Below are 18,031 nucleotides of genomic sequence, written 5' to 3' on the forward strand. Positions count from 1 at the left end.
TCGCACAGGCAAGAAGAAGCCTCTTCTTTTTGAGCCTTTTTGCTTAGAATTGGAGCTACCAATTTTTTTATGGCCAAGAATTACCTCTTTGAAAGTAGTGTTATTTTTTATTCATTTTCTGAAATATATAAAAAAACCTAGCAAATGTATTAAATGCAGAAGTATTTGGGGATGAAGTACAACAATTTGAAACTGCTTGACATTTTGAATTAGAGGTAATGAAGATTTTGAGTGCTTTTTGTTTTGCCTGAATGGTTCAAATGTATATGGAAACTGCAGTGGCAGTTTAATCTATTTAATCTAAAGGTTGAAGATGTTCTTGATAGGGTTCAGAAGACTACATCTGGCAAATATCACTCACCCCTCATTAACCTGATTTGTGAACTTATCAGAATACTTATTTTAGTAGAGCAGTTCAAGTATCTATCATAGATTCTTTTGCTCTCTTTGAAGTAATAACTGAATCAGAGACACCATTATAAAGAATAGTTGCTTAGAAATAATGGGTTCTTTTATCATTTATGTCTACAAATTATCCATCCTACTTCAGTTGGTATCACTTCTATTTTACTTTAAAATCCATTGTTTCAGAACTGAAGGGAAACAGTGGGCAGAATATCTTAGAGATGAAGAACAATTATTTGCCTGAAAGTCGTGTTTCCTCCTACCATGTTAGGGAGTAACATGGATGTGGCCGGTAACATAATAAATTGGAGTGGACAGGGCTAATAATTTTGGGCTCCTTTCTTTTTTTAGACTGGGGAGGTTGCCTCTTAATCTATCCCCAGCAAACATGTTTTTGTTTTAAACTTAAGCTTTCTAAGGTTAAGATACTTGTTTTTCCCCAAATCAGACAAAACTTAAGTTCTAAGATTTTTAGTCTCATCCATTCTAGACTCTATGAGGCAAAAATGGTAAACTGCATTAGGAGATACCTCAGACCAAGGCTTGCTAACTCTGCTAAAAGGCACAGATAAAAATCTTAATTCCAAATGGATCCAGACAGGGTTCTATGTATGCCAGAAGACTGGCAGAATGCATCCATGAACACCAACGCAGTCAAAAGGCGTTACAAAAATTCTTTAATTTCACAACATACAGACAGATTAAACCATAGTTTCAATTGGGAAAATGTGACAATCCTAGACCAGGCCAAATCCAAAAGTTCCAGGGAATTTCTAGAAGCTTGGCACTCTGACAAATCAGCCATCAATAGACACATAGACATTAATAAATCTATAGACTATGCAAAAGAGACAAACAACCAACCCCAAAGAGAAAAAAGACTCCAGCACCTCTCCACCAGTAATCAGTACTCAAATCAGTATAGTTAACTCTAAGGTCAATTTCAGTCCAACAGTCAAGTAAGCAATACCCCAATCAAGAAACTGCCAAAGCGCCATTAGTAAGCAGCCCAATCAAAGAATCCCTAAGACCACCCCCACCCACACAGACAGGCAAGACACCAGAATATAAACTGCAAACAGCATTCCTTACCAGCACTGATTATGTTACCTAGTTAGGGTAGTGAAACGTCTGCAAGAAAACAAGCAAGTCAGGGTTCTATGTATATATGTATTCTATATCTATATCTATTTTAACACTATGACTATAGTTAAAATATGATTCCATCTAAAGAGAGATTACATCTTGAACAGAATGCGCTTTTTTTGGAATACTCAGCAATATTACTGCTTTATGTAAGAATTACTGACAACCTGTTTTTATTTGTGTTTGAACAAAAAGTCTCTGAACTTTCTTTACAGCTGAAATAATTCTGACTTTTCTTAATTAGCCTTTTAAGTCCCAAGTCTGAGTAAATATTGCTCACTCGAGACAATTCTGATAATTTATAAATTTATATATTCCATTATTTAGAAATAATTAAGACCAGTTAACTTTAAAAGCACAGCAAGCATGAGTAGTGATAATGCATTCAAAACAGAATAGGGAATTAGAGAAATTTTTCAAGAGTTTGAAATTAATTAAGATTAGAAAAAATGTATGACAATTTGATGTTAAAAAATGCCTAGGCGAGAGGAGCTGAATAAAAAATGAGAGATGTTATAAAATTTATACTTAGAAACCATGTGTGTTGGTACACAGCATTCTAACAATATATTCAAATTTTGAAATAGCGTATGTACAGATTTCTGAAAGTTACTGATAGGTAAATACTGTTTTATCTCTCACGCTCACTTTAATTCTCTTTTTTTTAACCTAAAAGCACTGGTTTCAAAAGAAAGCAGGTTAGGATTCGCAGAGATTCATTCTTTGCCATAATTGGAACCCTACTGATTTTCTTACAGAGGTTGTATTTTGTCTACTTTGTAACACTTACAAATAGTTGACTTCCATGTGAAGGATGTGGTTAACTAAGTAAAACCAACTTCCAAATTTTCTGCCTTAGTAACATAGTCTCAAAGAAAATGGATGCTTGCTGTAATTTACCTGAGAAAGTTTATAATGGCTAAAGAGGATAAACGGGGGGGGGGATATAAAGAGATATTTTAAAAAATAAAGGTTTCCTAGCATCAGACCTGTAGGTATAATAGATTATGGCACCCATCATCTTCAAACACTACAACTAATGGTCATGCTGACTCAATCTAATTCAGTGGATCTCAAAGCCATAAGTTTGAAGAAAGCTACTAATACAATATCTGAATAAATTCTAGTAAAAATTGCTAATAGCAATAGCAATTCATGCATTGAGCACTTGTTTTTTTCTAAATCCCTTGAATTTTCCTTTCCTTTAGATATTGATGAATGCCAATCCTCTCCTTGTGCATATGGTGCTACTTGCATTGATGAAATAAATGGTTACAGGTGTATTTGTCCTGCTGGCCGAGCTGGAACAAGATGCCAAGAAGGTAATTTGAAGCTGTAAACTAAAATAAGAAAATAGATATTGAAGTTAACATCTTGCAAATCATGATTGTCAGGCTTTATCTGCAAATTGAACTTGGCATTTTCTTCCAAGGTTAAATTTCCCATTCTCAAATTGTTGCCTTTCCTTCCCTTCTTTCTCCTTAGTTATAGGCTCTGGAAAATCTTGCTGGTTTAAAGGAAAGTCCTTTCCTCACAGGAGTAAATGGGATCAAGAATGCAACAGTTGCCATTGTCTGGATGGCCACATTGATTGTACCAAGGTAAATTTTCCTGGAATTCTTCTCCCACTTTAAACAATGTGAAATGAATTTATTAATTATATTTCTTTATGGCAACCTTCTTCTGAATGTTTTAGTAAGAACTCTTACAGTGCCCAGAAATTAGTCTACTGGCTAGGGCTGATGAAATAATACTTTAAAATTAATATCTTAAATTCATGGCTATTGGGCACAGTGCAAGCCTCTAAATCATATTATGCCACCAGCAACAATGTTTAGGAAAAAGTAAGCTATATCCTTGTTGCGTGACTGGCAAGTCGTTCGCACTCTCCCTCATCTAGCAGCAGCCCCCTCCAGCCCTGCCTCGCCATCCACCTACACACTCTCCCTTGCCCAACAACAGCCTTGCTATGCTCATGCCACACTGACCGCCATACATCCTCCCCTGCCCAGCAACAGCCAGCCCCGCCACACTCACCCTGGACTTCATCAGCCACACACATATCTTCACTTGCCCAGCAGCATCCTTATCATACTTCACCAACCACTCATGCACCTTCCCCTCCCCTGCCCACCAGCAGCTACCCAACTGTGTTGGACTCACCACTCACTAGCCCACCTGTGCACCATTTCAATTCCAATTACCATTATTAACTGAGGACTACATGTAGATAAGGAACAAGAAAGAGTTGTTATGAGTATAACCCTAGAAAAATATGCTTGAATGACATGAATAGACACTGATAGGAATTAATTTTACAATCTCCTTTAGTGTTTCCTTTTACAATCCATTGAAATCAATAGGTCTGTATTAAATTCTAGGTATGGTGTGGAAGGAAATCTTGTTTGCTTACCAAACTTGGGGACCATTCTAGTTATCAATGTCCTAAAGGCCAAGAATGCCAAGAAAATTCATACATCAAATGTTTCCAACCACCTTGCTCTAGCTGGGGAGAATGCAGTGAATCAGAATCTCTACCTGGTAACATCAAGTGCTTCCCCAATTCAGGCCACTTGGACAATAGCTGTGCAAGAATTACTCTAATTTTTAACAGAGATAAAGTACCCCAGGTAAGACATTTAAGTTTTATTTAGATTTTGCTAGTGTTTTACACAGCATTTTGTTTTGGAATTGATCACATTGCTAGCATAATTCTAATTGTTATTAACTGGTCTGTAGCACTTTCATCATTTCTGTTTGCAGTCCTCTGCTTTGGAGGCAATGAGAGAGAAAGTTTTATTTTATTTTGAAGTCTGTTGGTATTGTGTATTGATCTTTTTCTTAGGAAAATACTCCTGCCTGATTATGTGGAATGTTAATAAAGATCAGCTCTCTTGTACAAAATCATTTTTTCTAATTGTGAAGGATTCCATGTGTCTTATTTAAAATTCCCATCAGTTTTTGGTATAAAAATTAGGTAGATGTGTGGGAAAATAGTGAACAATATATAATCAGTTCCAAGTTCGCTTCTGCTACAAGTATTGGGGAAATTATATATTCTTCCTGGAATATATTTAGGACTTCAAAATTCCCCAGACTCTCTTGGGAATGACCTTATTTTTCAATGACCATCTTTTTCAAAATTTGCCTATTATTTGGCCTTTTGTGGAATGAGCTTTTTGGCAGGATGGGTTCTATTTGGTCAGCTGGTGTACCTTCCTTGTGCTACCCTTCCATCTGTATCAGTTGGAAAGGAAATGCAACAATTTGGAAGCAGGCCCAATTTTACAAAGATTTTGGATCCAATCCTTATCACACAATTTATTCTGTTCACATTTTCCCATCCATTCCCACCACAGTCAATTAGTACATTTTGGGTGAAATTGCTTTATAGATTTATTTTATTTATTTATTTTAATTAAATTTTTATACCGCCCTTCTCCCGAAGGACTCAGGGCGGTGAACAGGGCATATAATAAAAATACAAAGGTACAAAAGTTAAAAAAGAATTAAATTATTGCCCAAGATAAAACAGTAAAAAATATACAAATATTAAAACCCTAAGTTGACTCCCCATCAGGCCAGGCCAGCTTGTTCGAATAAATGGGTCTTTAACCCGCGCCGGAAGGAGCGGAGATCCGGTGCCATCCGGAGCTCAACCGGCAGTTGATAAATGGTTTCTTAATAATTGAATACTTCTTAGATGAATTTGTTGTGATACTCAAGAGAATAGACGGCAGAACTCTTATGACAGGTACATTTCTTTCTCTGCATTTCTTGAAAATATTTTCTTTGTTGAAGAATTGGAATCCTTAAGTGAGGAAAATAATATAAATGAGAATTCTGGCATTTTTCATGTATACTGATTTTGATCCATTACATCAACATGCTTTCAATGTCATAATTTGAAGAAACCATGATGATAATTTCAATGAACAAATGTACAAGAAAATCAGTTAATACATCCAGGAAAGATGGCTGTCGGCCTCTTTTTAAGAATCTCCATAGATGAAGAATTCATAATCTCCATAGATCCACTTTTTTTGTACATATTTTATTGTTGCAAAGTTTTTTCTTATATTTAAGCAAAATCTCGTTAACTACAACTTTATGCATTATTTCTGATTCTGATAATGGAAATGACTTCCTGACCATCTTCCTATGCCATTTTTAATGTACCTAAACATGATGTCTTCCCACAATCTTCTCTAAATGCAACATCCTAAATGTCTTCAATTTGCCCTTATAGAGTATATGATATGTCTATCACCATCCTCTGAACGTGTACTGATCCATTAGTATACTGGAAATGCAGTACCTTGAACGTACATAGTACTCTGGATTTGATCTCACCAATGTAGAATAGAAGATAATGAGATATTTATGTATCTTTAATATAGTATTTCTCCTAATGCAGCCTAGAATTCCATTACTTGCAGTTGGCTTGCTGCCGATACATACCCACGTGTTTTTTTTTCCATTGGAAGTGTTTTCAAATCCCTCATCTTATGCATGTTCTACATTTTTCTCCCTGATACTTAATATTTTCCTCTGCTGAAGGACATCTTGCCCCTCATTTAAATTGATTAGAAGTTCCTTTATAATATCCTTACTGACTTGCATTTTTCTCTGTTGAGTGTGTTCCCAGTCTATGATATTTAAATCACCATTTCCTTTAGATATAAAGACAAAAAGCAAAACAAGAGTTAGGTTCCTCTGCATTCTCTTAAGACTTCTCCATCCGGAGTAAACAGTGAGCCCACCACTTCTTTTTGTCTTCTTGATGATATGAATAAACCCTTCTTGCTTCTCTTGCTAGCTTAAGTTCACTTTCTGCCTTGCCTTCGTAAACTCATTCCTGTTTTTCCAAGCTGAAGCTTTGAGACTGCTATAGTAGGATATTAAACCAAATTTCTGTTCACAATCAAGAATACTAACAATCCCATCATAACTACTTCATGGTTTTTTTGAGGCTTCAGTTACCTGTTCCATTAAATTTTCATTTACAAATTTGAGTGGTTTGGTGGTCTATAGCCAAATCCTAGTAAGAAATCTTTTTTTCTTTTGCTTGCCCTTTTATCTTAACCCAGATGCTTTCAGTACTCTTATTATCATCACTCCATTGGACTTCAGTATAGATAATTTCTTTGATATACAACACTGCACCACTCTTATATTGCCTGTTATGAAACAAGGTATACCCATCAAGCCCAATGTTCCACTTGAGGAATTCATCTCACCATGTTTTCTACAGTTCCTATTCTATCATTTTTTTGTTTTTTTGTTTGTGCCTTATGACATCCCATTCACCTTGCCTAAGTTTGTCCATTAGTGTAGAGATATTTAAGGTAATGTCTATTTGCTTAAATTTAGTCTCCATTTATCTGCATTTTCTTTGTTAAACTAATGCAAAACACCTTACTGCTGTATATAATCCATTACTCGCCAGTTTGTAACTTATGCTCTCATGACTGCCAAAGCCTTGTTTCTATTTAAAGTCATCCTCTCAACATAGCCAATGATCCAAATATGTAATTTGCCTTTTTAGTGGGATGAATTCCATCTTTTAAAAGTAGCCCATCATCCCTGAAGTTTATATTATTAAAGAACAATCTGCTGGTTATTCCATTTTTTCACCTTTCTGAAAGCCATGAAGTCACTTTTGATATGCGGGAGGTGTTGCTTTTTCTGTGCTCACATGGATGGGTCTGTGACTGGTAGGTTGGTGTGCCAGGTCATTTTTTTTTCCTTTGCATTTTCGATTTGGGCATATTTATTTATTTATTTATTTATTTTAATTCCATTTATATCCCGCCCTTCTCCGAAGACTCAGGGCGGCTTACAAGCTTAGCAGTAGCCTTCATTCTATGTATATGCCTGCTTATTAGGGCTTTCATACACCCCCCAAGCGGCATTATTACAAAGTCAGCTTAATTGCCCCCAACAATCTGGGTCCTCATTTTACCTACCTCGGAAGGATGGAAGGCTGAGTCAACCTTGAGCCTGGTGGGATGCGAACCTGCACTAATTGCAGGCAGCTGGTGTATATACATCAGGCAGCTGATGTATATGGAAGATAGTATATGTGTTGAGATGGAAGAACTGGGTGACAAATGAGAGCTTCTGTGTCTCGGAAAGAATCATCTAGAACAGGAGTGTCAAACTGGTAGCCCGTGAGCCAGATGTGTCACGTGCAAGCCAGGCCCGCCCCGGCTTCGCAAAGGCAACAAAGTCGCAATACGTCACGTGACACTACCGAGTTTGACACCCGTGATCTAGAATCATAGCCTTTCTTTTATTCTTCTTGATGATTGGTAGTAAACCATGTCCACTTGAATCAGATGACGAAATTCTAGCTTTTGTAGCTTTGCTCTCGTTTTCAAAAGCATATCCAAAGGATAAAGGTGGAAATTGGCTACCAAAACTAGGAGTTTACTCTGCTTCATATTAGTTTTCTTTGTGACAGCAACGTTGCCAGCTATCTTCATTCTTATCCTTCGTTGAAGTTGTGCATTTGATATTATTCTGCTGTTTATGAGAAGTAATGGCATTCACACTATTATTTGGGAAGTATTCATCTTAAGGGAATTAGTTATAAAGATTATGCTTTGCCTCCAGTTCACCAAGCTTTACTTTCAGAATCTTCACCATCTCCACTTTTTTATTTAAGATTTGATCTCGTCTGATTTGATTTTTATCCCACCTTTATTAAGAAGGTGGTGAACACAATACTCCTTCCTTCATTTTACCCCATAACAACCCTGTGAGGTGAATTGGGCTGAGAAAAAGTGACTAGCCCCAAATCACCCAGCTAGTTTTCTAGATTAGAATTCACAGTCTCCTGGTTTCTAGGCCAGCATCTTTAACCACTAATGTTTTGTTTTCTAGAACAAGGGTTCCCCCCCACTCGCGCTAGTGCCACCTTGAGTGTCACATGGGCGTTAGCCCTGCCCCCAGCATCACACACACATTCGCACCACTCCCATTTGCGTCACGCATGCAGCCCCATGCCTTCCCCTTCCTTTCCCTCTGGGCTGCCAACCTAGAAACATTGGGGACCTCTGTTCTAGGAGAAAGGAAAAGGTACATCTTTTGCAGGTGACTACCAGAACCTCATTTCTGACCGTGATGTCTCCTTCTTGCTGAAGAGATAAGGGAAACAAGGGAATTTTGTTAAAATTTCATGCATTAACTCCTTGCATATCTCCGGTCAAGTATATACTGGTAGCAGTCTAGTGAGATTGCTGAATATGAGAATAGTGTTTCTAAAACTACTAATGTACATTGTAACATAAGGAGTTTACATATGTTGTAAGTTATAACACTGATTCCTTTTTTTGTTTAATAGTTAAGTTTTCTATAAAATAATATGCACTTTAATTTTTATTTCCTGTTGTTACATTTTCTTCTCTTAGGGTACTACTGTTGAAAATGTATGCTCTGAAATAAGATATTTACCAGCAACTAGATCTGTTTCTAGTGAAAGAATATTGTTAGTGTTGTGTGACCTATCCTACTCCATAGAGAATGCAGTGGAGGTTGCTGTTGTAAGTATTACATTTTTGTTAAATTAAAATTAATGCCCTTTCTGTGTAGTGCCAGGCTGTTTTCAGCTTAGTAAATACAGTAAGAACTACCCAAGATTTGGATAATGAGCTAATTATTATTGAGGACGTGTTTATTATGAATGAACCTGTCCAAGAAAAGTGCAGAAGTTGAACAAAGAAAGAACATAAGTGTCGGTATGACCCAGAAGGAGAAAGGGATTGTCTCTTTCTTCAGTGAAAGAGAAAGCATCCCTTCAGATTCATGTAAAGTGAATGTTCATTCAGTTATTGAAGGCAGATGTGAGATTTAAGCAAATAGAAATGGAGTGTAATTCAGTTTAAGAGATAAAAGAAAATGCAGAGAATGTGTGGATGTTAGATTTGCTTTCATCATGAATCTTTGCTATTTTTAATTGTCACCTGTTTTTAACTAATTTTAGTGCTAACCTACTTTGTACACCTCTGTCAAAGCCCAAAAGATAGAAATAGAAGTATTTTTAGTAGGCTTCTTAGTGCACTTCAGAGTGCTAGTTGCCATCTATAAAGCTTTCATGGCATACAGCTGTGTTTGGCCTTTTTCCAGTTGTCTCTGCCAGGAGGGACATGTTCCAGGCCCTGTTGATGAGATAATGGCATTATGTGCAACCCAGGAAGACTTAGCTATTTTTCCAGGCATGGGGGTTGGAAAGTTAATTGAGCTCAGTTGGATTGGTTGTTGGTTTTCTCAGTTATATGTTGTCTGTCCTTATTTTTTGCTGTTTATTTTTTATTTCATTTGATTGAGCCTTTTAAAATTCTGTTAGGTGCCCAGATTAACATTTGCAAGATGGGCAGCCATATAAATCAGATTTATCTTTTCTGGCTAAACTAAAGTGCCTTGGATACCAGGAAAGGTAAAAATATGAGTTCAGCCTGGAAACTAGGAAAATTGATTTGAAAGGACTGAAGACTGCTTCATGACATTGTTTTTTGCTGAGTAATATTAAGTGATCATTCTTAGCTAACTTAACCACCTCAAATATGGTTGCATTTGGGATACAAATTGAAGAAAGCTTGTGTTATTTATGTATCAGGTTATATCATTAATGCAAATATCTAGCCAGATAATACATCAAAAACTTTTAAATGTTAATTCAACGTTTAAAAGTTTAGCTTGCAGTAAATAATAAGAAATCTTCAGTGTGTAACCAGTTGAGTCAACTGGATGGAGGAGCCAATTAGGCTACTATAGAAATTGATTGGTTGATTGAATGATTAAATGATTGAATTATTAAATATTAGTATAGTATATACTAATATATATGTATAATATTATACCTATAAGTATTATATCAGTGTAATACTTTCATATTATAACTGCCCACCTAGCAGTTTGAAAGAATGCAAATGTGAGTAGATTAATAAATACTACTTTGTTGGGAAGGTAACAGCATTTGGTGTATAGCCATGCTGGCCACATGACCATAAAAATGTCTTTGGACAACACTGTCTCCCTTGGCCAAAAAAACGGAGGTAAGAACCACGCCCTAGAGTCGGACATGACTGGAGAGGGAAATCTTTACCTTTTACCTTATTTTCATATTGGCTTGAAATCAATCTTCATGCCACAACAGTCAACTGGAATTCTCAAGTTCTCCATCATCAGTCTCAAGAAAGTAGTTACTTTTAAATTTAAGTTTCCTGTTTGTCTTTTCTTCTTAGTCTTTCATCTCGCATCAGGATGAGACGGATAATAGTCTCATACAGAATGCTGCCAATACTATAGTAAATGCAATTACAAGGCGGCAAAACAGCACAGTTATGCTAGCAGTAACGGAAGTCAAAATAGAGACCATAGTAGTTGGGAATTCTTCTTCATCAGGTAAGATAAAATATGCATTTGAGACAGTTTGCGTACCTCAGAATATACTGATTTTATTGTACATGTACTATTTTTTTATCAACTGCCTTGTTTAGCTATTGTTTGCAGTTACAGTGGTGATGAAAAAGTAATATCTCTAAGCCTTGCATTTATAACCTTTGCAGGTCTGTAAGGCAAAGGAAAACTGAAGTAAGATGGTAATCGTAGTTTCACTTAGCAATCACTTTCCTTAACTGAATTGTTAGTCTCAATTGTGGTCATTAAACAAGGACTATTTATACTTGTAAATTGTTTCTCATTTTAAAAAATCCCAAAGTAGTTTACATAGAATGGAATTGGCTATCATGTTTAGGCTTTGTACATCTTTTAAACACTGATGTTTGGTTTTCATTTTCTTTAATGTCCTGCAGTAGAGCTGCTTAAGTTAAAAATTTAAGTAAAATTTCTGTCTTTCCTTTTTTAATGAAATGTGTTTACCCATATTCCTTCTGTACTTGCATGAAGAAAGAAGGAATAAATTATAAATAGGAAAGTGTATAAATACCAAAATAAATGCCTTTTCTACATGTCTATCCAAATAACTTTCCACTTTTAATTTAATGGTTGTGTTATGAGGTGTAAGTGGAGAATGCCCCCCCCCAATCATGACAGTATTTCTCTCCTATTCTACAAAGGGGAGTGACAAGAATAACATTCAAGCCACTCTTCTTGGAAAAAGGAATGTTGGTTCAAAAAATCATCCCAATACATCACATTGAAAGGCTGTCCTCCTGTGTCCAAGTGTGTCTAAAATCACTGTCATAAATGACTGGCACAGGTATTTCAAATGACAAATTTGATACATAGTATAAAACAGATTTCCATTTTCTTTTTAAAAAATAACATTGATTATTAAAAAGTTCTATTTGCTCATCTTTCTATTTTATATTATACTTGATGTTTTGTGACTTTGTTGATAAATTGAAACAGACATTTAATGCCATCTCAAAACAGCCCTCATTAAAAAATTCAATGTAAATATGATAGCTGCTTCCTAATTCATTAGTTTTGCAAAAAAATTCTTTGATTGCATGGCTCATTGCAAATAGTGCCTATGATGCCTTTTGGAGATTTCATTTGCACTCCATATAGTTTCAAGATTCCCTTTCTAAGCTGTGTTTGGTTTGCTTTCTAGATTATCTGGTTCCAATCCTCTGTGTAGTTTTTAGTATTGTATGGATAACCTGCATAATAATTTGTGTGTGGTGGACACGAAAGAGAAGAAAAGAGAGAGAAAGAAATCGCCCATCCAGAGAAGAAGCTACAAATAATCAGTGGGCACCTCTAAATCCAATTTGGAATCCTATAGATAGACCTTACAGTCATAAAGGCATTCATTATGAACAGAAAAATTTTATATCTCCTCAAAAAAGAACTTACGATGGGGTAGAGGAGTATACAGAGTATGAGGAGGAGGAGGAAGAAGAAGAAGAAGAAGAAGAAAAAGAGGTTATGGAAATGGACAAATTCCTCTCTCAAAAACTCTCTAAACCTTTGACAACAAAGGTAGCAGTGGACTCAATAGAGAATAGTCCTATTAAGAACACTCTTCAGACAACCAAAATGGACAACAGATCTGTAAAAAATGTGAACACAAAAAACCTTGAAGGTGGAAGAGACTAAACTGTGTTTGGACCATGACTACATTGCTTACATTAAAAAAATTTGGAGAAATTGGCATCTCCATTGTGCATAAAGGACTTAACTGTCTGAAGTCAAATATTCATAGTTACTTTATTTTGAATAAAAAAATTAAAATAATAAAATAAAAATTTTATTTTGTTTCTTTTAGCCTTGTATAAATTATTCAATGACTGTCAGATGATAGAGTAATCTTTGATAGTTGCTATTTTTGTAATTTTTACTTACAATACACTTGTAAGGCAGAGGAGAGAAGTTTGTATTTTCAATTCATAAGGTTTATCACAGAAAGCTCAACACGGTTTACAAAATGGAGGGTTTTTTGTTTTGTTTTGTTTTTTTACTTGTTACAACAGTGGCTTAGAAACCTCCTGGTTCAGGAAGTTGCTAAACTTAAGGAAGAAAACATGAAGTGTTCTTGTTTAATATTTACTAAAAACTTCTCTCAATACTTCTACAAGTTTGTCCCCTTGAAAAAAATATTGCCTTATTCTGTGAACAAAAGAAAATCTATAGAGATCTTTCAAACTGTGATTGGTTAGAAAAAGTGGCCTTTTTAATTTGACTCTGTCAATTTGATTTAATTTCCTTAGAAATGCAGTATTGAAGCACATACCAAGTGCCTTGAAATATCATCTTGCTTACTCAATAGCAACTGTCAAAGACTGCCATGCCCATCTAAGTTTACCACAAGAAGATATTTGGTTCTCTCAGACTGATTCAGTTTATTTTCAGATTGTGCAAGTGCATTTTTGTAAATATGTATATATTTAAATGAATCACTTCTGTATATTTGAGTTAATAACTTAAAAATATTTTTGATCTTTTTAAATGTCATTCCTTTTTAATTTATGTCGCAGAAAGGGAAGTTTTATGGCAATTTCTAAAAAAAGATACAAAAACCTTATTTTGGTATTATGTTCATATTAGAAAATGATGTTACTATAATTAATGTTGGGAAACTGTTGGTCACTTTTTGTACTTTTTTTCAATGTATTGCAACCATTTCACATGTAAATAGATCCAAGGTGTTTCCTCGCATCTCAAGAACACAGAGAGTAAGTATCCTGTACAGCATAAAGATGACAGGGTGATATTCTTTTTCTTGTGAATGTCTCTATTACATGTGGTATTGCTTTTTTGCATTTTTTTAAATACAGGCCTAATGAAGGGAACAATATTCTCATTTCTTGTTTGTTATGCTTATTCACGCTAGAAAACATGTTGGCAAACATGCTGGAATTAGGTGGTGTAGCAGAAACCTGCCAATTATCAATTAGCTGTGGGATTCTTTCCTTTATCCCTGATAACTAGTGTTTCTTCAAGTTTGATGGGGTGATGCCACTGAATTGAGTTTCCTGCCTCTGTGTCACTTCATTAGCTGCTACTTGTGGAGGCAGGTAAACCTGCAGCACAGCATCATCATGTCATGTGTTTGGGGTCACTAGATGCATGCGGAGAGAATAGAGGCCTGTTCTCAGCTTTGCGTTGGTTGTAACATCTGGTTCCATCTTACATGATGGAAAATCTCAGGAGAAATTGTTATTCTTAATAGAAGGCTTATGCATCATTTGTGGGGTTCTTTTTTTTAAAAAAGGCTTTGTTATTACAGAAATGGGCTCTACTTTTATTTTAATTACTGATAAAACCTTATGTTAAGTAGGTTATCCTGTAATTGCAAAGGAAAGAAATATTTCAATGGCTTGGCCATTTTGGAACCACTTTTTATACATGAACGCAGAAATTGCTTTGCAGAAACTTCTGTGCAGTACGTTTTGTTTGACATGTTCTGTAGTTTTCAGATGAAAACTATTTATTAAAGCATTTTATAACAATGTCAGTAGTTGAAATTTTTGCCCCTGACTCTGCTTAAGTGTTCAGAATGGTTTGGAATCTCTGATCACCCCCATCTTCTTACTCCCACAACCGCAGTGTCTTTTTCCAGTTTTTCCTATGCAACTTAAAGAGTTTTCTTAAAATTCAATTTTCTTGCCATTGTAATTTTATTTTGTATTGCAATACTGCTGTCTTCCAAAGCCTAATAAAACTATTTCCCTCATTTTATATATATATATAACATTTGAAACAGTGCTTTTCAAATGTCTTGTCACCTGTGGTATTTCAGGTTTGGAAGGACAAAGGAAGAAACTGGAGGAGTCTGAGCCTTCACGTCAAATATAAATGAGTTATTTCTTGAATGCAGAACAAAGAAATTTTAGTAATCTGGAATCATAATTTAAAAACAAAAACCAAAACTTATTACAGTCATCTTAGTTTAGGATTTTCTCAACAATTGTATCTTATTCCTCAGAATCATAAACTTCTGTTGTCAATACATTTCTCCCCCCACCAAAAAAAAAATCCAGTCCAAATTGTTTTCCAATCAGGTATAGTAAGTCCATTCCCCGATCAACTTAGGTACATTGTATTCCTTTTGGCCTTTTGTTGTTCTCTGTGTATGTTTATGTACTCTCACCAACCAGATTAATTAACCCTCAGGAGAGCACTAGACTTCAGTACTATTAACGAATCTTTGAAAACCTTTCTGCTTTGATTAAAATTATCCTTATGTATTTGTATGCCTTCCCCTGGTTTTAATATTCCTGAAATTTCATTTCCTTGGGTGGATGAAGGTTTGCTATGAAGCCTCCACTAGCTTTAAAGATAAGTCCTATCAAAACTGATAGAAAACCATGAGTAGCATAGTATTGCAGAATAACACAGTTACTGCAACGATGGATTTTCAGTGCCCCAAATCTGCTAGATTCTTCACTTCCAGACTGGGACTGCAAAGCCGTGTCCATATCCACAAATAAAGTGCACAGCAGCATGTTTTCTTTGAACCCAAAGAATAACCCATAGGCATCTATTATATATCTCCTCCTTACCTAACTCCTGTGCCTCTTGTGAGTTCATTATTTATTAACCAAATTGGTATGGCCATCTATCTCACAAAAAGTTACTCTGGGTGGCATACACCAATCTGATAATATACAGTATATAAACAGTGTAAAAATATAAGAATCAGTATTAAAAGATAAATACTAAAAGTAAAATACAAAGAGAACGAAAGTATCTACCTCAGCAATGAAGACATCAAGATGTGTCTCCAGTTGCCTGGGAGTCCCAGGCCTGGTGGCATAATCAGGTCTTAAGGGACTTCCAGAATGTCAAAAGGGATGGAGTTAATCTTAGTTCACAGAGAAAAATGTTCCATAAGGCACCATGACAGAAGGCCTGTTGCCTGGAACTCATCAAATGTACATCTCTAGTTGATGGTATGCACAATATGCCCCGTATGCCAGATCTAATACGGCAGGCAGATGTAATTGGGAAGAGGTAGTCCCTTGCCATGAAAAGCTTTAAAGATTAAAGCAGTACCTTGAATTGGACCTGGAAGCAAGCTAGCAGCCAGTGCAGCTAATAATACTATTCTAGAAGCATACATAATTGCCTGTGCCACCACATTCTGTACCAGCTGAAGCATCCAGATACAACCCCATGTGGAGCACATTACAGTAGTCCAAATTGAAAGTAATTAGGGCATGAGTGATTGTGAGCAAGACCTGCTGATCCAAGAACGTGTGCAATTGGCACACAAGTGTGCAAGGGCCCTTTTAGTCATGACTGCAACCTGCTCATTGAGCAGATGTGCCCTTCCCCGACTGCCCACCAGGTCAATCTATGGGAGTGTCACCAAGCCAGCATCAAATATAGTATAGTTGTGGAACTAGTGAGCCGCAAAACCCAAAGCCACTCAGTCTTGCCAGGATTCAATTGAAGCCTGTTGTTCCCCATCCAGACCCACACAGCTTCCAGATACCAGGATAAGACATTCACAGTTAAAGCTTAAGGTAAAGGTAAAGGTTCCCCCACACATGCGTGCTAGTCGTTTCCAACTCTAGGGGCCAGTGCTCATCTCCGTTTCAAAGCCGAAGAGCCAGCGCTTGTCCGAGGATGTCTCCGTGGTCATGTGGCCGGCATGACTAGACTCCAAAGGCGCACGGAACGCTGTTACCTTCCCACCGTAGTGGTCCCTATTTTTCTACTTGCATTTTTACGTGCTTACTTAAAGCTTACTTAATTCCAATTGCTTCTCTCAGTTGAGAGGATTAGTACTGTATAGGATGAAAGGTCATGTAGCCAGCAGGATTTCCTAAACTATTAGGAAAATAGACTTTACCTCAGAACTTCAACATATCTTAAGGTTTCTGCTTTATAAGATCAAATGGTTCACAGAGGCCATATTATGTTTCACCAAATGCCAAACCAAATGTTACTGAGAAGCCTTTAAATTGGATAAAAAGACAATAGCACTCTTCCCCTTAGGTTCCCTAGCAACTATGTCTCAGGACAATGATGCCTGAGATTCTTGGAGGTTTGTACATGAAAGATTTCATCCATCTACATAGCAGAAGGTAATCGGGAAAAACCCTTACCTGATACTTTGAAAATTGGCACTAGCCAGGAAACAGTAGTGGGCTAAATTGCATGCAATGCAAAGCAGCCTTCCATGTTCCTTGCTCCTTTGGTATAATAGGTTATATCCTGATCCTCTAATTGTGAAGTGGAATCTGGGATACCATTGCTAAATGATACAGTTAAGCTTTTCATTCCCTCTGATTATTGACCAGTATGGTATTGATGTTCCTCAAAGTATACAGAAGCCTACATATTATCCCGCTCTGACTTTATACTATATATACTTTGCAAGCTCTTCATTTTCTTGAATACAATAGATTCTGGCTATATCTTTTTCTCCTTGTTTTGGTATTTTAAAACAAGTTTGAGCAAGACCTAGTTTAGGGTGAAATCTAGCCAGGAATGCTACATTGAAGAGCTTACAAGACCAGGAAGAACAGGATTACGATGAGCAAATATCCAAAATGAGGAATGCTAACATTCCTGCAGTCTGTCCTCTGATGGAAACTCTACTACTGTTGCTGTTACTATCACTACCAAAAAAAAAACCACCTACAGTGATTATATTTTAAAATGTATCTCATTGTTTTTAAAACCAACTTAATATCTGACTAATTTACCTATTGCATACAGTAACAACTGAATAGACCTTTTACTTTAAAACATTTGTTCAACTTAATTATGGACAGATATTTAAAAACAGTCATAACTTATCACAGGAGAGCCTTATTTTGGTCATTTGGTCATTAACTAGCAAAATTTATACTCAATTCATTAAAAGGAGACTAGAATTAATGTTTTCTTAAATTTAGGGGTTTGGGAACTAAAAGTTTGGTTATTTACAAATATATAATATATATAAAACTTGCTTGTTAACTATGGCCAGATATTCAAGAAATAACCCAAAGTTACCACTAAAGAGCATGCATTTCTTTCCCTCTTCTATTAGAACCACTCTTCTAAATCTCAG

General features: G+C 36.0%; 1 protein-coding gene across 1 annotated transcript in view; it reads left to right on the top strand.

Annotated features, from left to right (window-relative positions):
- The window catches only part of JAG2 (jagged canonical Notch ligand 2), a 76,948-nt gene extending 62,493 nt beyond the window's left edge, over positions 1-14,455 (top strand). The window contains exons 19-24 of the mRNA XM_081346733.1: positions 2,760-2,873; positions 3,037-3,152; positions 3,933-4,181; positions 8,967-9,098; positions 10,800-10,959; positions 12,134-14,455. Of these exons, the coding sequence (XP_081202859.1) occupies positions 2,760-2,873; positions 3,037-3,152; positions 3,933-4,181; positions 8,967-9,098; positions 10,800-10,959; positions 12,134-12,621 (1,259 nt within the window). The 3' untranslated portion in view covers positions 12,622-14,455. The remainder of the gene's footprint in view (positions 1-2,759; positions 2,874-3,036; positions 3,153-3,932; positions 4,182-8,966; positions 9,099-10,799; positions 10,960-12,133) is intronic.
- Positions 14,456-18,031: the final 3,576 nt, after the last annotated feature.

Source organism: Vipera berus (assembly GCF_964194415.1).
Source record: "Vipera berus genome assembly, chromosome: 1".
Classification (NCBI taxonomy): Eukaryota; Metazoa; Chordata; class Lepidosauria; order Squamata; family Viperidae; genus Vipera; species Vipera berus.